This window comes from Lepidochelys kempii, chromosome 5, assembly GCF_965140265.1.
Source record: "Lepidochelys kempii isolate rLepKem1 chromosome 5, rLepKem1.hap2, whole genome shotgun sequence".
Taxonomy (NCBI): domain Eukaryota; kingdom Metazoa; phylum Chordata; order Testudines; family Cheloniidae; genus Lepidochelys; species Lepidochelys kempii.
In genome coordinates, this window is record NC_133260.1 from 133,252,147 (window position 1) to 133,270,442 (window position 18,296).

Below are 18,296 nucleotides of genomic sequence, written 5' to 3' on the forward strand. Positions count from 1 at the left end.
CATGTTGAGTTGGCTATTTAGTGCTGCGGTTTTCCTGTTAATGTGCAGCAGCAGAAACCAAACTTAACCCCGCCCCCCAATCCAGTTCTCTAGGATGATTACTTTACCCCTCCCCCCCACCGTGTAGCTGATATCAGGGAAATCCCTGCTAGCCAAATGCGAACAGCTCAGTGCTGCGCCGCCCCCAACTGCGTAGCTAACTGCGGGGAGGATTTCTTTTCAGGCACAGGCAAACAGCCAAGTAGGTGCGGCCACCTCTGAATGTCCCCTTAATTAAATTCCCCTATTTCAACCAGGTTACCATGAACGATATCACTCTCCTGAGGATAACCCAGAGAGATCAAGAATGGATGTTGCTTGAATGCCAGCAAACACCTGGACTATATGCTGCCATGCTTTGTTATGCAATGATTCCAGACACCGTGCTGCTGGCCTGCCATGGTAAAATGTCCTACCATGGAGGACTGAATGAGGCTGTCCTCCCCAGAAACCTTTTGCAAAGGCTTTGGGAGTACATCCAGGAGAGCTTCATGGAGATGTCCCTAGAAGATTTCCGCTCCATCCCCAGACACGTTAACAGACTTTTCCAGTAGCTGTACTGGTCACGAATGCATCCCAAGTCCTCAGGGCTACTTAATCATTAAAAAATGCTTGCTTTTATAACATGTATTATATTTAAAAAGGTACACTCACCAGAGGTCCCTTCTCCGGCTTGGTTGGGTTGGGAGGGTATTTCAGTCAGGGTGATGAAAGGATCCTGCCCATCGGGGAGAACAGTGTGCTGTCCTCAAGCTCATCTTCCCCATCCGCAAAATCCTCAGCCATGGCGGAGAGTACCCCATCATCGGAGTCCACGGACAGGGATGGGGTAGTGGTGGTGGCCCCCCTAGAATTGCATGCAGCTCAACGTAGAAGCGGCATGTCTGGGGCTCTGTCCCGGAGCGTCCGTTTGATTCTTTGGTTTTCTGGTATGCTTGTCTGAGCTCCTTAAGTTTCACGTGGCACTGTGTTGCATCCCTGCTGTAGCTTCTGTCCCTTGTGGCCTTGGAGACTTTTTTTTTTAAATGTTTTGGCATTTTGTCTTTTTTGAAACATAGTTCTGATAGCACAGATTCCTCTCCCCATACAGTGATCAGATCCGGTACCTCCCCTTCGGTCCATGCTGGAGCTCTTTTTCGATTCTGGGACTGCATGGTCCCCTGTGCTGATGAGCTCGCCTGGCCAAACAGGAAATGAGATTCAGAAGTTCACAGGGCTTTTCCTGTACACCTGACCAGTGCATCTGAGTTCAGAGTGCTGTCCAGAGCGGTCACAATGGTGCAGTGTAGGATAGCTCCCGGAGGCCAATACCTTTGAATTGTGTCCACACTTACCCTAATTCGAAACAGCAATGTCTATTTCAGCGCTAATCCCCTTGTTGGGGAGTGCAGAAATCTGTTTTAAGAGCCCTTTATGTACAAAAGAAAGAGGCTTCGTTGTGTGGACGGGTGTAGGGTTAATTCGATGTAACGCTGCTAAATCGGACAAACTCGTAGTGTAGACCAGGCCTTGCTCTCCTTTTCCTACTGCCTCCCACTTACATAGACTGGTGATGTTATCATACCCGTGCTGATTCTGGAGCTATGAAGTCAGATCTGAGAGTGAACATGAAAGCTGTTAACTATTTTATGCTCCAGTCTCTACCATGATACTGGTTATATGTACAGTCAAATGTATACAACTAACCTCTCCTCATCCCCTAAATTAGATGAGTAGGGTGGTGCTAATAAAGCATGCTATTTGATTCAGCAGAAAACAGACTTTGTTTCTGAGTCATGTCTAGTACTTTCAAAATGGGAATCTGCATTTTAAAGAGACAACTGGAATTTTCTTCAATGGAAGAGTGAAGGTGCTTTATAGTGAAATCTTTAATGATCTTCTGTAATTGAGGAACAAATTTGTTTTCTACAGTGTTGGTAGCTAGTGCATTTCTAATTATGGATACATAAGTTGATACTTGAGAATCAGATTAAGGCCTTAATTCTTCAATGCCTTGTGTCTTTCATTTGGTCCTGCTTCAAGTCACCCGGGCCTGATGAAATACATCCTAAAATAGTCAAGGAGCTGATTGAGGAGATATGAGCCATTAGTGATTATCTTTGAAAAGTCATGGAAGATGAGAGAGATTCCAGGGAAATGGAAAAGGGGCAAATATAGTGCTAATCTATAAAAAGGAAATAAAGACAACCCAGAGAATTAGTCAGTCATCTTAACTTCTGTACCCAGAAAGATAATGGAGCAAATAATTAAGCAATCATTTTGCAGACACCTAGAAGATAATAAGGTGATAAGTAACAGTCAGTATGGATTTGTCAAGAACAAATCATGTCACCCCAACCTAATAGCTTTCATTGACAGGGTAACAAGCTTTGTGGATGGGTGGGCAGGTGATAGACCCTTTTCATAAACTAGGGAAATACAGCCTAGATGGAGTTACTGTAAGGTGGGTGCATAACTGGTTGGAACACCATTCCCAGAGGGTAGTTATCAGTGGTTCACAGTCGAGCTGGAAGGGCATACAAGTGTGGTCCCACAGGGATCAGCTCCGGGTCCAGTTCTGCTGAATATCCTCTTCAGTGATTTAGATAATGGCATAGAGAATATTCTTATAAAGTTTGTTGATGGTACCAAGTTGGGAGGGGTTGCAAATGCTTTGGAGGATAAGGATTAAAATTCAAAATGATTTGGACAAATTGGAGAAGTGGTCTGAAGTAAATAGGATGAAATTCAGTAAGGACAAATGCAAAGTACTCCAAGTAGGAAGGAACAGTCAGTTGCAGACATACAAAATGGGAAATGACTGCCTAGGAAGGAGTACTGCAGAAAGGGATCTGGGAGTCATAATGGATCACAGGCTAAAGGAGTCAACAGTGTAACATTGTTGCAAAAACTGGCAAACATAATTCTGGGATGTATTAGCAGGAGCATTTTAAGCAAGACATGAGAAGTAATTCTTTCCCCTCTACTCTATGCTGATTAGGCTTCAACTGGAGTATTGTGTCCAGTTCTGGGCATTACATTTCAAGAAAAATGTGGACAAATTGGAGACAGTCCAGAGAAGAGCAACAAAAACGATGTAAAGGTCTGGAAAATGTGACCTATGAAGGAAGATTTGGGGGGCGGGAGACTTGGCTTGTTCAGTCTGGAGAAGAGAAGACTGAGAGGGGACATAAGTTTTTTTTCAAGTACATAAAAGGCTATTACAAGGAGGAGGGAGAAAAATTGTTCTCCTTTGCTTCTTGTCCTATCCTCAGAGGTTAAGGAGCTTAAATTGCAGCAAGGGCAGTTTAGGTTGGACATTGCAGGAAAAACTACCCTGACAGAAAGTTAAGCACTGGAATAAATTGCCTAGGGAGGCTGTGGAATCTCTATTGTTGGAGATTCAGAGCAGGTTAGACAAACACCTGTCAGGGATGGTTTAGATAATACTTAGTCTTGCTATGAGTTTAGAGGACCAGACAAGATAACTTCCTGAGATCCCTTCCAGTCCTATGATTCTAGGCTTGTGCAAAGTGGCTGTAAAATGCTACCAGATCAGAATTTTTCACTTTCAGTGGCTATCATTACTGTGTGTACAGGTTTAAATGAATACCCCAGGTACGAAGCCTGGGAGAATCAGGCTTGAAGTCTTTTTAGTCACTTCTAGATTCTTACATGGAGACTCATAATGTCACAGATCAAGTGAGAGGGAGGCACTTGCAACTAACACCAGATCTTTTGAGCAGTGAAACACTTCTTGTAACTTAAACTTCAGAAAACTGGTTAACACCACCATTTTAAAATGTGGGAGCTGATTTTTTTTTCAAATATAATAAGGGAAGAACAGTGCACTCAAACCTGTAGCAACTTCTGAAGTGAATTATAAAAAATCACATGGTTTTGACACACCTCAAAGTTAACTTCCTGAGTATAGAATTTCCAAAATATGAACCACGTTTTCCTAATAAGCCTTTCTTTTCTGTAGAGTCACAATGGCTTCAGCATTCCGCATCTCTTTGAAACCAAAGGTCAGTGATAACATGACTCACTTGATGGTGGACTTCTCTCAGGAAAGGCAGATGCTCCAAGCTTTAAAGTTTTTGCCAGGTAAAATTAAGTCTGTAGTGAATTGAATTTTTATACTATAAGATATCTGGGATAAACAATAGTTCGTTTAATGCGTTTTAATATGTGGATTTTTTTCAGCTATCTTAAACAGTTTCTTCAATATTTACTTGGCAAATATCAGATCTAGATCATCTACTTCATAAAGGTGGTAACACATATAGACCTTTATACAGTATAAGGACCAGTCAACGAAGGTGGGAATGGAACTTGTTCTTTGCTCCCAGACCTGTACTTCACCGTTATAGGTAATTGCCTAAGATCCTTCCTGCACTGGCAAGGTATCAAGTGTTTAACATACTCACAAGCTGAGTCTTGTTTGACATGTTACTCCTTCACATGCAGTTCACAAAATGCCAGGGATATAAGTGTAGAGACCAAGAGTGTTCAAGTTCCTCTGACTTCCTTTTTGTACTTCCTTTTAAAAAGATGATCTGATCTTTGATATTAAATATCTGGATTAGATATTAGATTTTCAAAGGTAACAGTCCACTAAACTTGAAATTGCTGATATTTACAGCCTGAGCTCCAACTTAAGGAAGCCTTTCCTTTGGTGTGGGAATTAATAACCACCTTGACACTGTTTCCAGAACTATTAAGCCTCCTGCTGGCAGTCATGGTCCCTTTTGCTATATGATGTGGAGGTAATCTTGGTCCTGTGCTTAGCGTTTGTCTCAAATCACTATCATGGTGCTTAATTGGCAACTCACGATGAGCTGTGCTGAAATTACCATTCAGTCCTTAGCCTCCGGATGCAAATGGTAACTCAGTTATCCTCTTACCCTTTCTAGATAAGGGAGGAAGATTGAAATGCTGCTTGTATACTGTACCTGTTATGTGGGGAGACAAATGGAGGACTTGAGTGACCAGTGCTGTTAGTTTTCAGAGTAGCAGCCGTATTAGTCTGTATTCGCAAAAAGAAAAGGAGGACTTGTGGCACCTTAGAGACTAACCAATTTATTTGAGCATAAGCTTTCGTGAGCTACAGCTCACTTCATCGGATGAGTATGCATCCGATGAAGTGAGCTGTAGCTCACAAAAGCTTATGCTCAAATAAATTGGTTAGTCTCTAAGGTGCCACAAGTCCTCCTTTTCTTTTAACATAATTTTGGTTAGCTACATTCTTGTTCATACAAGATAATCCGGCACTTGGCATTTAAATGTGGAAAGATCAACTGTAAGGATATCACTGGATTTTTTTTTTTTTTTCCCCTCTCCCTGGTGGATAACTTAAATAGCTTGTAACTATTTGGTATAGAGCTCTGTCACTACTTATAGCAGCACAGATTCTTGTAGGCAAAACTTAAACTGGGTGTTGATTCAGACAGTTTGAAATCCCAAACTTGATGAGGTGGTGATATTTAAATGCCTAGATAATGCTCATCACAATGGTACAGGAGTATCTTACAACTTCTAAAAGTAAACACATGAAAGAATCTCATCTTTCTATCTGGTATATAAGAAGATGCCAAAAATAATGGGTAGAGGTAGGTGCTTCAAAAGTTGCTGGCATGGCCTCTGAATGATAGATGTCTTAGTATTTCTCTCAAACTCTTAACCTGTTGCTGGCTGACTTCTATAATCTTCTCTCCAAATACTACTATATTTCTCTTTAAACCAGTTAGAATTGTTTTTGTGATTCTCTAAGACTTTCATAAATCTTTGTTCTCAATCTCTATACAACTTAGACAGAAATTCCCAAACATTTTGTAAACCACGAGCCCTGCTGGAACATCAAGTCTTATGACTACAACTTGTCCTGTGTTCTATTCAAATAACCCTTGTGAGAAGTGAAAAGCATTTACACTTAAGTTGTGATATTTAAAAATGTTCAGTAACTCTTCAAAATGGCATGCTTGGGAGGCTGGCTGCATGGGATATGTACATAGACTGAAGACTTTCTGCTTCTGCTGGGAAGGCTAATAAAGTATCTCCTCTTGGCAAGTTATAAATGTGCAACACTCTGGCTTAATGCTACCTTCATTTCATGCTATAAGAAGTGAGCTGGAGTGAGTGTTTTCTGCACTCTCAAACTTTCTTTGTTTTGTAACTTCAAGTGGAATATCCTTTTTTCCCCTCATGCTCTGACTAGGGTCCATTTGCATAAAGAGAAACTATACAGTAAAAGCAAAACTTTAAGCTTTTCAGAGATTTGAGAGATGTCTGCTGGTCTTCAATGCAAATAAAAAGAATTACCTAAAATTTCAGTCACTCTGACATGTTTCATGCACTTCATGACACACCTGCTGGGATCATTGAATTATAACTTGCACTCTTCTACTGAAGCGTGCATCACTGTTTTTAAGCATGCTGTAATTTAAGCTGTACTACATCAGCCAAAAGAATGGTGTTTGCTTCACTGATGAAGAGCTTCAGTAAATTCCCCAATAAATGGTCTTGTCTTTCTTCAGTGGTGGTGTCTGTCTCTGACTGACCTTCATTTGAGATATATGGAACAAGCACACTGAACCGGAGACAGGCATAGTGATTAAATAACCAAGTGGTCAGCTCTAAAAAGTGACAGAAAATGGCACCTCCTTACTTGGTAAATGTGCTACTGTTGTGTATTCATACAGGGAAAACTTCATGTTAGAAATCAAAACCAACCTAATGGTACTGAATGTTTGTCACTCTGAAGTATTTACATGAATATAATTTAAATACCTTTTGATATTAATATTAGACGTCTAACTTCAGCATCTTCAAAAGCTGAAAAAGAATTAATATAAAAGTTCTTATGCTTATCTGCAGATGCTTTTACAATTTTTCTATCTAGAACCTAAAGGGGAATAGGTAGTCAGTGATGACTGGAGAGGAGCATGGCTAGTAGGTAGAATTAAACACGTCAGGGAAGTTGAACTTTCAAATGACTAGGATGTGTGTCCAGCCAGACCAGTGTGACCACACATGGTGTTAATGCTTTCAGACTGCTTTTTTTCGGCACACCTATTGCCAGGCCAAACAAGTTGGGAAAGTATTGGGATCTGAGGTCAGATCCTAATTAGTAGACTGAATGCTTGCTGGTGAACTTGCCTGAAGTTGCAATCTGATCATTTTGGGCAATGTGCCCTCTGAGGATTAAATACACTTAAGTAATTTGTATGCATATGTCTTCATTTAAAATAAAAACATAACAAACTCACTGGGTTTTGACGGGGAGGAGAAATAACCCTGTATTTGCTGGCTTGAATGACAAAGTTCTTACTGCTTAGTCATCCTCACTCTGCAGAGCTGATAGTTAAAAGTGAGCTAAAAATTTCTGCTGCATCCTGTGCATCAACAGAACTGCTTACCAAGTTCCAATTGGCTACATCTGTGAAAACCCAGTGAAAGCAGCAGTGTTACAGATGTAACTTAAGTCACAATTTGAAGACCAAGTATCAGAGGGGTAGCTGTGTTGGATCTGTAAAAGCAGCAGAAGAGTCCTGTGGCACGTCTGTAAGGTGCCACAGGATACTCTGCCAATTTGAAGACCATAGATTCTCAAGATTTAATTGTGGGTCTAAGTTAGACTGAAGAATGTCCAATGATGCTTGAATCAGAACTCAGACTATTTAGAGGGCTGAGTGTTTGGCGGGGGGTGGGAATCACCTTCTTTGTAAACGGAATGTATTTCCACAGAAAGAGGCCTAAACGTGAAACTCCATTAATGCATTTTATGTGACTTGTAAGAGGAATAGCTTGCTGCAAAGTGATAAGCCTCGGGAATAAAATACCTAATGGGGTGTGAACAAGCATACTTCAAAAACTATTTTTAGGACCCCTTTGAAAACTGCCGAAGTTGTTTGAGTATTAGGTAGAGAATGGTTTTCCTTTATAGGCAAAAACAGATTCTTGAACAAGAAACGCATGGATACTACTTTCCTTTCCTGTCAATGTAAATTTGACTCCTAAAGTTCTTGGTTTCAGCTTAGTGATGAAATAAGGTTTTGGTCATGGACTCCAGCTGTAATTAGCTACTCACCTTTTTTGCTTGCTTTATGCATTATTCTATGTTCAGAAAGAAACATATGAATTTTTCTTTGATTAAAATAGACCACTGGTAAGGTTGGGTTTTGTTTTTGGTTTTAAATCCTACTTTGCCTGCTATCCATTAGTATATTACTATCTGTCATGCACCCATCTTCTGATGCCTCTTTCCTGCTCCACGCATGATGTGTGCCTCAGATGTTAATATTTGGGGATATAGATGGGAAAGAGAAATATAGTGAAATTGGTTCAAGTTGTAGAATGTGCCCTGATATGTTTCTTAGGGAGCTGGTGTCATGAGATGCTGAGGGTCTGCAATATGACCCGATATCACACTGGGAGTAAGGAGTGAGTTTTGTTTCTAGTGTAAGGGTAATCAGAAACTTAATGAGTAGGGCTTAGTAAAGGAAGTTGAATTTTTTAATATGGTACTTGAAGGATAGAATGTGAAATCAGTAGATTAAGTTGACATAAGATGATCTGAGAGATTAGAGGACTTGGAGGATAACAATAAAAACACAGTAATTCTGAGTAAACCTTAAATTATGATTATTGCAAACATACTTTCCTCAATGTCCTGGTGGTGAGAAGCTAGTTTGCTTTTTAGCTCTTATCCTTTTGCTTGGATTTTGCTAGAAAATACACTACAGAAAATAAACCATAATCATTGGTAGACTTTTTTGTGTTTTGAATAAAATGTTCACCATCTTGACATATAGATATACACACACTCATTAACTCATTAGTAAATGCTTTGTGTTCAGGTCACTGTCGTATCTGTATATACCTTGTTTTCTCTGGAAATGTTATATTGTAAATCTGTGTAGTGGTGCTTGTATCCAAATATTATAAACCAACCTTTTTTCTAAAGTGATGGAAGCATGCTCTTGCTGCATGATCCTATATCAGGGCTCTAGCTCTGAATGATCTGTAAAAAGATCTAGCTGAAAGAGCCTTAAAACCATGAAACCACAATTGCCAGTCCCTGCCAGCTCTGTTTACTTATTACTGTTTATACAAGGAGGTCAGCCTGACCTGTACTATCAGAAGAACAAAGACGAGAATGGTAGAAGTTAATCCTAGAGCTAATGCATATTTGTTAGCAAAGTGCTAATTTTGTGTTTAATATATTCACTTTACAGGCAGAGTATTTCGTTTAAGTTCCAATTTGTAGATAATTGAGTAAAATCCTTGAAAGGTATGAGTGCTACTGAACCAAAGGCAATTTCTGATTCTTTTGTGTAGATCCAAAGGAACAGACTGCAACACTGGGGTGGCAAACATTTTTTTTCATCAATACTCTAATGTTCTTTTGTTTTTTTTGTTCTTTTGCAGTCCCCAAAGCTCCGGAGATAGACCCAGTAGAGTGTCTGGTAGCTGACAACGCTGTAACAATAGTATGGAGAATGCCAGAAGAAGACAACAAAATTGATCATTTTGTACTGGAATATAGGAAAACTAATTTTGATGGGCTTCCTCGAGTAAAAGATGAAACATGCTGGGAGCTGATAGACTATATTAAGGGCACTGAATATACATTATCTGGTAAAGATTGCTCATTTACCCTCCTTAAAAAGTCTTCTGCTCTTGAGGTGACTCTGAACGCAAACGCTCATTTTTGGTTTTTTTTTTTGTATATAACAGAATCCTATTAGACACAAGGTGGGTGAGATAATATCACTTATTGGACCTACTTCTCTTGGTGAAAGACTAGCTTTTGAGCTTACACTGAGCTGCTGTTCATGTCTGGGACCAACATGGCTACAACAACACTGCAAACATAGAATGCTCAACTATACAAAACGCTTTCCATTGAGGGGGCATCCTTATTGCAAACAAAAATGCTACTCAGTAAATGAATGTAGCCTCCAGATAACTGGTCAGTTACAGGGCCTTCCTATGCAGACCTGGGTCACCTTGTTTTTAGCTACTAGTCCTCATTATATACTAAATAAACTTTCCTCTTATTTTCTTAATCTAGAATATAAGGAACTAACCACAAAAATTATGTCTAACTTTAAGTGCTTCAAAATTTTTTTCAGGACTGAAATTTGATTCAAAATATATGAACTTTCGGGTAAGAGCTTGCAACAAGGCTGTGGCAGGGGAATACTCTGATCCAATGACTTTGGAGACTAAAGGTAAAATGACATGATAGTCTCGCATGAATGTGTAGAAAACAATATTGTAAACGCTGAGGAGAATTTAGCACTCTTTAGCTAGTCAGGCTAATGGATTTGAAATTCTGGTTCCAGAGAGATGAGGGATTTTAAGCTTAGACCTAGCTCACTAAGCTGTCACCTCTGACCCTGTCAATTTAAAATATTTCTGGAGCCATATGTCCTTTCAGGAAAGTCATGGGTTCTTTTATCCCTTTTTTGTGTTTTGTTTTTAATCAAAATCTTCAACTCCAATATTATGGTGTCAGTTTTCCAGACTGCAGTTTCTCACTTACAGTTGACAGTGAAGGTTTAACTTTTTTTTTAGATTGCATGTGTGGTTTTATTTTTGTTTTGTTTTTTTGTGTGGGTTTTTTCTCTTAGGAGGGTCTTTGAGGGTTTGTCACAACCTCCAGTCTACTTAAATCTAGCTCTTTCTGGAACCTTCAAGGCATTTATTACTAGACCTACAATCTTTTATAGAGAAGAAGAGTTTAAAAGTAGCTTTTCAAGAACTTCATAGCTGTAATTAAGGTGCTCAGTTTTATACTGAGGCATTTTAAAAAAGATGACCAAGTAGATGGTTTTTAGTCTGTTAGACTTAATTCTTATTGAAAACCAAAAAGATCAAACTGATGGGTTGTCAGGGTTCCTTCCCCACTCTGAACTCTAGGGTACAGATGCGAGGACCTGCATGAAAGACCCCCTGAGCTTATTCTTAGCAGCTTAGGTTAAAAACTTCCCCAAGGTACAAACTTTGCCTTGTCCTTGAACCCTATGCTACCACCACCAAGCATGTTAAACAAAGAACAGGGAAAGAGCCCACTTGGAGACGTCTTCCCCCAAAATATCCCCCCAAACCCTACACTCCTTTCCTGGGGAAGGCTTGATAAAAATCCTCACCAATTTGCATACATGAACACAGAGCCAAACCCTTGCATCTTAAGAACAATGAAAAAGCAATCAGATTCTTAGAAGAAGAACTTTAATTAAAGAAAAGGTAAAAGAATCACCTCTGTAAAATCAGGATGGTAAATACCTTACAGATAGTCAGATTCAAAACATAGAGAATCCCTCTAGGCAAAACCTTAAGTTACAAAAAGACACACAAACAGGAATATACATTCCATCCAGCACAGCTTATTTTACCAGCCATTAAACAAAAGGAAATCTAATGCATTTCTAGCTAGATTATGTACTAAGTAACAGAAGTTCTGAGCCTGCATTCCTGATGTGTTCCTGGCAAAAGCATCACACAGACAAACCCTTTGTCGTCTTCCCCCCCCCCCATCCCGATTTGAAAGTATCTTGTCTCCTCATTGGTCATTTTGGTCAGGTGCCAGTGAGGTTATCCTAGCTTCTTAACCCTTTACAGGTGAAAGGTTTTGCCTCTGGCCAGGAGGGATTTTATAGCACTGTATACAGAAAGGTGGTTACCCTTCCCTTTATTTTTATGACATGGGTATTCTAGTTTGATATGTTGACTGGCTTACCGACCTTTCAGTTTGCTGTTCCTGTCACACTTAAGCATTAAATTGAGGTCCAACAATGGAAAGAAATGCCTTTAAAATATGGTCCGCATTCAAAAAGAAACTAGCTGTATCTGCTTGTGCTTCCTAAACACTTTTTGGAACCTACACCAAATCCCAGAGATCACTGATGGATCTTGAGCATGTGCTCTTATAGCAGCAGGACCTCACCTATTACCTTAGATAATCTATATAAAAGGCTGTTTCACTACTACTATGTAAACTTCAAGAGAAACATCTAAAACAAAGCGGAGGCAATTTTCAGGACTTAATCAGATACAATAGTAGTAATCTTTACAAGAATTTGCTGCAACACAGTGGATATCCTGGAGAGCAGGGGGTTAATTAATTTAGAAAAATTGGCTAATTCATTTTGCTTCTGGTAAGTGCTGCTTCATGATGGATAGCTGCATTTGAACTGTATTGTACTGTCTTTCAATTGAACTCTACTGCAATCTCAACTCTTAAAGCAATTATTTAAAAAATAGGCATATTGAAATGCAAAATGGAAGTCTCTAATGTGTTCTAATTAAGTAGTACCTATTAATATGGCAATCACTGTTAGGCTCCTTCCTTTAGCTTCAGAAGCATAACTCCCAAGAGGCTCAATTATTTTGCTTAGTCAGCAATAACAAAGATGGAACTTGCTTAAATTCCAGTGAGACGTTGGATTCAAAGTATTGGCATAATTTTTTATCTTGGTTTTATATTGGGTAGCATGGGCCTCTGATCTCAATCTGTTTGCATATTGCTGTGGTTCAAGCTTGTGAATTGTGGACCCCTTGATCTTAAACACTTCTCCCTGCAGTAAATATAGTACTTGATGATGATGATGATAGCAGGACAGTATTCAGAGGAGAGATGAAAATCAAATCACTAAAATGATGGATGCAGCCGGTTGGCTATGTCTATTCTATGCTGTCTTTTTCTCTCCCAGGGTGAAGGATTTGACACTAATTACTACTGAGTCTTCTTTAGTTGCTTACATCCTAATGCCTGCTTTAATCTCTGCAGGTCATTTCGCAGTTCGACTGTCCCTATGTATTTGCTGTTGCTTCAGCTTTATTGTAATCAACAGATTATGACAGTTAAATCTTCATCACAGAAATAGCTTGCAGAAGACAGTGTGATATGGAGTGCAGAAGATGGGTTTAGTTTTTTTGTCACTATCTCTCAAATTATAAATCTTGGAGTATAGAAAGCGTCTCTGATTTAATACTAACATTTTAATTGCTGAGACTCACCGATTTGAAGGTGTTCTGTGTGGCATGGTCCCGAGACTACAGTTGGACTGGCTGGATTTCACTTGTTTATAGTTACAAATGTCAGACCAATTATAAGGCTACATTTTTGTCACAGGTATTTTTAGTAAAAGTCATGGACAGGTCATGGGTGGAAACAAAAATTCATGGCCTGTGACCTGTCCATGAATTTTACTATATACCCCTTACTAAAACTTGGGTGTCTGGGGGCAGCCTGGGGGTTGCTGAGGGGGTGGGGCGGGGGCAGGCTCCCTACCCAGCTCCTGGGAAGTGGTGACCCTAGCTCCATGTGCTGCCTCCACTCCGTCCCAAGCCTCAGTTCTGCAGCTCCCATTGGCTGGGAACTGTGGCGAATGGGAGCTGCTGGGGCAGTGTCTGCAGGCAGAGGCAGCATGTGGACCTAGGAGCTGAGGAAGGGGAGTTCCTGTTGCCCTTCTGGGGAGCTGCCCCCTCCCCAAGCTCCTGCTGCTGTAGTGGGGTGAGGGGAGACCCAAGACTGCCCCAGCAGCAGTCAGTGCGACGGTCCCAAGGGCTGCCAAAGCTGCTCAGGCAGCCCCTGGGCCAGCCGTGCCAGGCTGCTGCAGAAATCAGAGGTCACGGAATCTGACCTCCATGACAAACATGGAGCCTTAACTATAATTACTTGATTTTTTTATAGTGCATTGTTGTCGTCTACTACTCCTAATTTTTTTTCTTGTAGACAGCAGGGGGAAATAATCCATGTGTTTTTTACTCTTTGAAATCTTGTCTTGACCAGCACTTGTCTTCAGTTTGGACAATACATCATCTCATCTGAACCTGAAAGTTGAAGATTCTTATGTTGAGTGGGATCCTACTGGAGGCAAAGGCCAAGAAAACAAAATAAAAGGAAAAGAGAATAAAGGCAGGTGAGAACTTTAACTCTATCTGTAACCTGAAGTCTTAGATTGAATAAGGTTAATATGTTTAGAGTGGCAAACTATTTTAGGGCACTGTTTTTGCTTAAGATACTTAGTATATTAGTTTTGAATTGGCATACCATGAAACGCTGATTCCCTGGACCATAGGGTTGTATTAAAGATTCTTAAATAGGGAGTTGTCAGGTATTCCTGACTTCTTAGACTGTGGACACAGCCCAGGAAGTGAAGGGAGGAAAGTCAGTAGTATTCGTAGCTGGCACACTCCTGCCTCTGTGGGAGTTTGCATTACTCCTTATAATCTCCAGTCACTCATCTGGTTGGTGTAACTGTGGACACTGAAGGAAATTTCATCCGGACATTTCTATTTGGAAGAAATGTTGCTGTGATCTAGGATGGGGAAGGCCCAAGAGAAGGATAAGGCATGTAGCCCCACTAAGAGGAGACATTCAAATAAGCCACTTCAAATATCTGATCTGACACACTTAGGTACGGTAGAACCACCAGTTCGAAGAATGACTGAGTCAGTCTTGCTAATATTGTATTGTAGATGGATGGAGTTGGATAAAACAAAAGAAAAATGGCATAAAGAGAACCAATCCATGGCCCTTTTTTGGAAAGAGTAGAGGTGTATTGGCATACCCTGAAAAGCTGTCCTTGACAGACATTTCCATCTCCATAGTCATGCTACATTCTTTGCATCAGTTGTCTGCCAGACTGCTGTTCTCAACCATGGAGGCAGGTTGCTTTCCATGGCATTGTATAAATACCATTTTTTGTTTAAGTACTAGACCAGTGGTTCTCAACCTTTCCAGACTACTGTACCCATTTCAGGAGTCTGATTTTTATCTTGTGTACCCCAATTTCACCTCACTTAACTACTTGTGTACTTTTAAATCTGATTTTGTAAACAAGTGTTACAGCACACTAATATTGAAAAATTGCTTGCTTTCTCATGTTTACCATATAAAATAAATTGATTGGAATATAAATATCATACTTGTATTTCAGCATATAGTACAAACTGGTCATTGTCAGTATGAAATTTTAGTTGGCACTGACTTCGCTAGTGCTCTTTACGTAGCCTGTTGTAAAACTAGGCAAATATCTAGAGTTGCTGTAAGCTCCAGAGATGCACATACCCCTGGTTGAGAACCACTGCTCTAGACTTTCAAGCTTGAGGTCATCTCAAACACACTGGATAAGGGAAAGGGGGAAGAGGCAGAGTCTTGTACTTGAGTAGTCTTGAGTCTATTCATGTATTAGCCTTAATTATATAAGATCTGTCATACCTACAAGTGGTGTATATAGAGGTGTTTTGGCTGCCCTTAACTGCCTGTCAGTTTATCACTGTTGATGAGGCATTCCCCATGACTGTCAGCTGTTTCAACTTCTAAACTTACCATCTTGCATCAGATATGGACAGTAAGGGATGAAATGGGTAACCTGTCAATTAAAAAATGGAATGAACTTCACATAGTAGGATGCAATTCCAGTTTGGGCTGCGTCATGGAACCATAGTTGATGAATGAAGGAGGAAAGGATACTGATATTTCTAAACTATTGTCAGTGAGGTTACCAACATCTTTTGATAGCAAGTTGAGTAAAATATCTGTGAAAGTTAGGTTTCAGAGTAACAGCCGTGTTAGTCTTTATTCGCAAAAAGAAAAGGAGTACTTGTGGCACCTTATGCTCAAATAAATTGGTTAGTCTCTAAGGTGCCACAAGTACTCCTTTTCTTTTTGTGAAAGTTAGAGGGCTGTGCAATAAAGATTGTAGCCTTTACTAAAGATTAAGCTTTACCAGAAGGCCAAATCTAGTTAAATTATCTTTTTCTCTAAATATCATATAAAATCTTACTTAGTCAAGACTTATTTGTATAATTACAAACATCTAATGTGAGACACATTCAGTTACCTAACATTAAAACAATAAATGTCTTCCTGGCTGCTGGTGGTTGCCAGTGGTGTGACCAGTTTTGAAAGGCTGATAAGATTTGTCTCTAAAGCTAATGTGTACAATTTTTAGTAGTAACCTCTTTTAATGATTGCTTATTTCTGTCTGACAGTGGCCAGATTACAGTACTGAAGAACAATACAAGGTGATAACTTACAACTTTTCTAGTTCTAGGATCTAGCCTCTAGCTTTGCTGAAAATTTTCAGAGTTTTTCTTTTTAATACTTGCTCTTTCTCTAGATAAAACATGAGCCTATCCAACAGCCTTCATCAGTAACCAAGACAGTACCTTTTTTTTTTCTGTCTGCTTTTATTTAATGGGTTAGTAATCTAATCTTCATCCATGGGGAAGGTTGATGCAGTCCCCGTTCTCTGGAGAACAGCCTGTTACCCTAAGAGTGGTATATGCCATAACTCCTTTGAATCAAATGGAGCTGTACATGCTCAAGTTTCAATACAATCTAACATTAATTTATATTACCATTGTGCCTAGAAGCCCCAGTCATGGACCAGGACCCCCTTGTACTATGTACTGAACAGACACAGAACAAGACAACCCCTGCCCCAAACAGCTTACAGTCTTTAATTCTTAGTTCTTCAAGTGCTTGTTCATGTCAATTCCAGTCAGGTGTGTGCATGCCATGTGCATGACAGAAGCTAGAGGAAAAAAATCTTCCAGTATCTGTAGATTTGGCCTGGGTACCCCCTGGAGTCACGCCTTCATGGTGCCCAATATAGGGCCCTGCCAACCTCTCTCCTCCTCCCCGCCCCCTCGTTCCGTCTTACCACTTGTGACAGCTAGTCACAAGAAACTCCCTGTTTCTCTTGCCTCAGCAAGCGTGCGTTTGCAATGTTCGTGTATACAGTTAGTGTTAGTTAGTTAGTGTAATAGTTTTTCTTGTGGGGGGGTCCCCCTGATGTTTTTTGGGGGACACCAGCATATGCTTCCATCTCCAGGCTTTACACAATGCTCGGACTGTGGCAGATTTATGCCGAAAAGTGACCTGCAGACTCCATGCTTGAAGTGTCTTGGTGAGGGGTACCTTCGAGACCATTGCAAAATCTGTAGATGTTTTCACCCCAGCACCCTTAAAGACAGGGAGAAGCACCTCCGAGTGTTACTTATGGAAGCAGCACTTTGGCCTCAGTTGGAACCTGGCGCAGCAGATCCGGCCTCAAGTGCCACATCCTCAGTTTGCAGTGCTCAGCACAGTCAACGTGTGAGCTGGTGCCGAGGAAGGACTCTGCTAGATACCCTCAGCACCACCATGGTTCCATCCACAGGTCCCAGACATCGGTGAGGCACCGTTCCCATTCCCCAGTGCCCCACAAAAGGAAAGGTCGACAGAGGACACTCCCCGACCAGGTCTAAGGACCAGTTGGCCAGCAAGCCCCCATCGGGCACACATTCAGTGGGGACTCCGTTAATTCCTGCCCTGGGACGAGTCCAGTTGAGTCTGGGCCGCACCACTCACTGGCCTACTGCCGCAAGGCGTTATAGCTCCCTTCATGCCAGAGGCGTTTGAGGCAGCAGCAAACCTTTTGGCGCTTACGGCACCACCTTCGCCTCCTAGGCAGGTGAGGTCGCCGGCACCGGTTCCGGGCACCATATATTCTGTGGGCAAACCGGTGGTGATGTCTGCCATAAGACCATCGTCTCCGTCGCATCGGCCTGCAGCACTGGCGACCCATGTAGGGGAGCCACTCCGGTCTCCCAGTTGGCACCGCTCTCCAGCATCAAGGGGCTCCGCTCCTCCGTGGTCATCAGAGACCTCTGTTTGTTTGTTTTATGGGATCAAAATAGAAATACACTGTTGCCCAGAATCTCCTGTATCTTCCTCCCCCTTCTCTTTTTCTCTCTCCTCCCCCTTGCACTTCTCATCATGCATACATGTTATAAACTTGACTGCCTGCGAGGTCAGCAGCTTTGGGGAAAAACTGCTCCTGAGATTAGTATATTGTCCTTAATTTTAGTTTCAGGAACCATGCCAAAGAGTAACTTCTTTTTCTGCTACTGCTTCTAGAGACCACCACTACTTGTTCTGTTATCTCTTAGATTTCTGTGCACTGCTCCCTTCATGGACATAAGATTGTTCAACGCATAGAAAAATTCTAGCCAACTCTCGATATTTTTCTCTGCGGAAGGAGCCAGTCACCCTGCCCAGTCTAGCATGTAAGGTAGGCTCTATTCCAGGAGAAGCTATTAGACAAGCTTTCTGGTTCTTCATGCTGGAGGCTTGGGAGAAGCTACTGCCCTACCTTCTGTTCTGGACTGTCTTTCCAAGACCTGCATTCAAATAAAATTTGAAGAAGGCCCAACAGCAAGTGATAAGCTAACAAACTTGATTTGTGCCCATTTTATCCCAGACTTACTCCTCTGAT

General features: G+C 41.0%; 2 protein-coding genes across 29 annotated transcripts in view; one reads left to right on the forward strand and one right to left on the reverse strand.

Moving 5' to 3' along the window:
* FSD1L (fibronectin type III and SPRY domain containing 1 like) overlaps window positions 1-18,296 on the forward strand; it is a 63,862-nt gene that overhangs the window by 33,427 nt on the left and 12,139 nt on the right. For 4 of the 6 annotated variants that reach the window (XM_073345964.1, XM_073345969.1, XM_073345965.1 and 1 more), the window contains exons 6-10: window positions 4,004-4,125; window positions 9,448-9,657; window positions 10,155-10,253; window positions 13,820-13,949; window positions 16,027-16,059. In XM_073345964.1, coding sequence (XP_073202065.1) covers window positions 4,004-4,125; window positions 9,448-9,657; window positions 10,155-10,253; window positions 13,820-13,949; window positions 16,027-16,059 — 594 coding nt within the window. The remainder of the gene's footprint in view (window positions 1-4,003; window positions 4,126-9,447; window positions 9,658-10,154; window positions 10,254-13,819; window positions 13,950-16,026; window positions 16,060-18,296) is intronic. The other 2 variants (XM_073345967.1, XM_073345968.1) reach the window with 1 other exon arrangement.
* LOC140911884 (uncharacterized) overlaps window positions 1-18,296 on the reverse strand; it is a 35,213-nt gene that overhangs the window by 818 nt on the left and 16,099 nt on the right. For 8 of the 23 annotated variants that reach the window (XR_012159173.1, XR_012159170.1, XR_012159172.1 and 5 more), the window contains one exon: window positions 11,240-17,688. Coding sequence is in view for 3 of the 23 variants with exons in the window: in XM_073345980.1 (XP_073202081.1) it covers window positions 13,846-13,894 (49 nt within the window). In the remaining 20 variants the exon portion in view is untranslated. Of the gene's footprint in view, window positions 1-693; window positions 1,635-11,239; window positions 17,689-18,296 lie in introns of those variants that run through there. The other 15 variants (XR_012159175.1, XR_012159167.1, XR_012159169.1 and 12 more) reach the window with 5 other exon arrangements.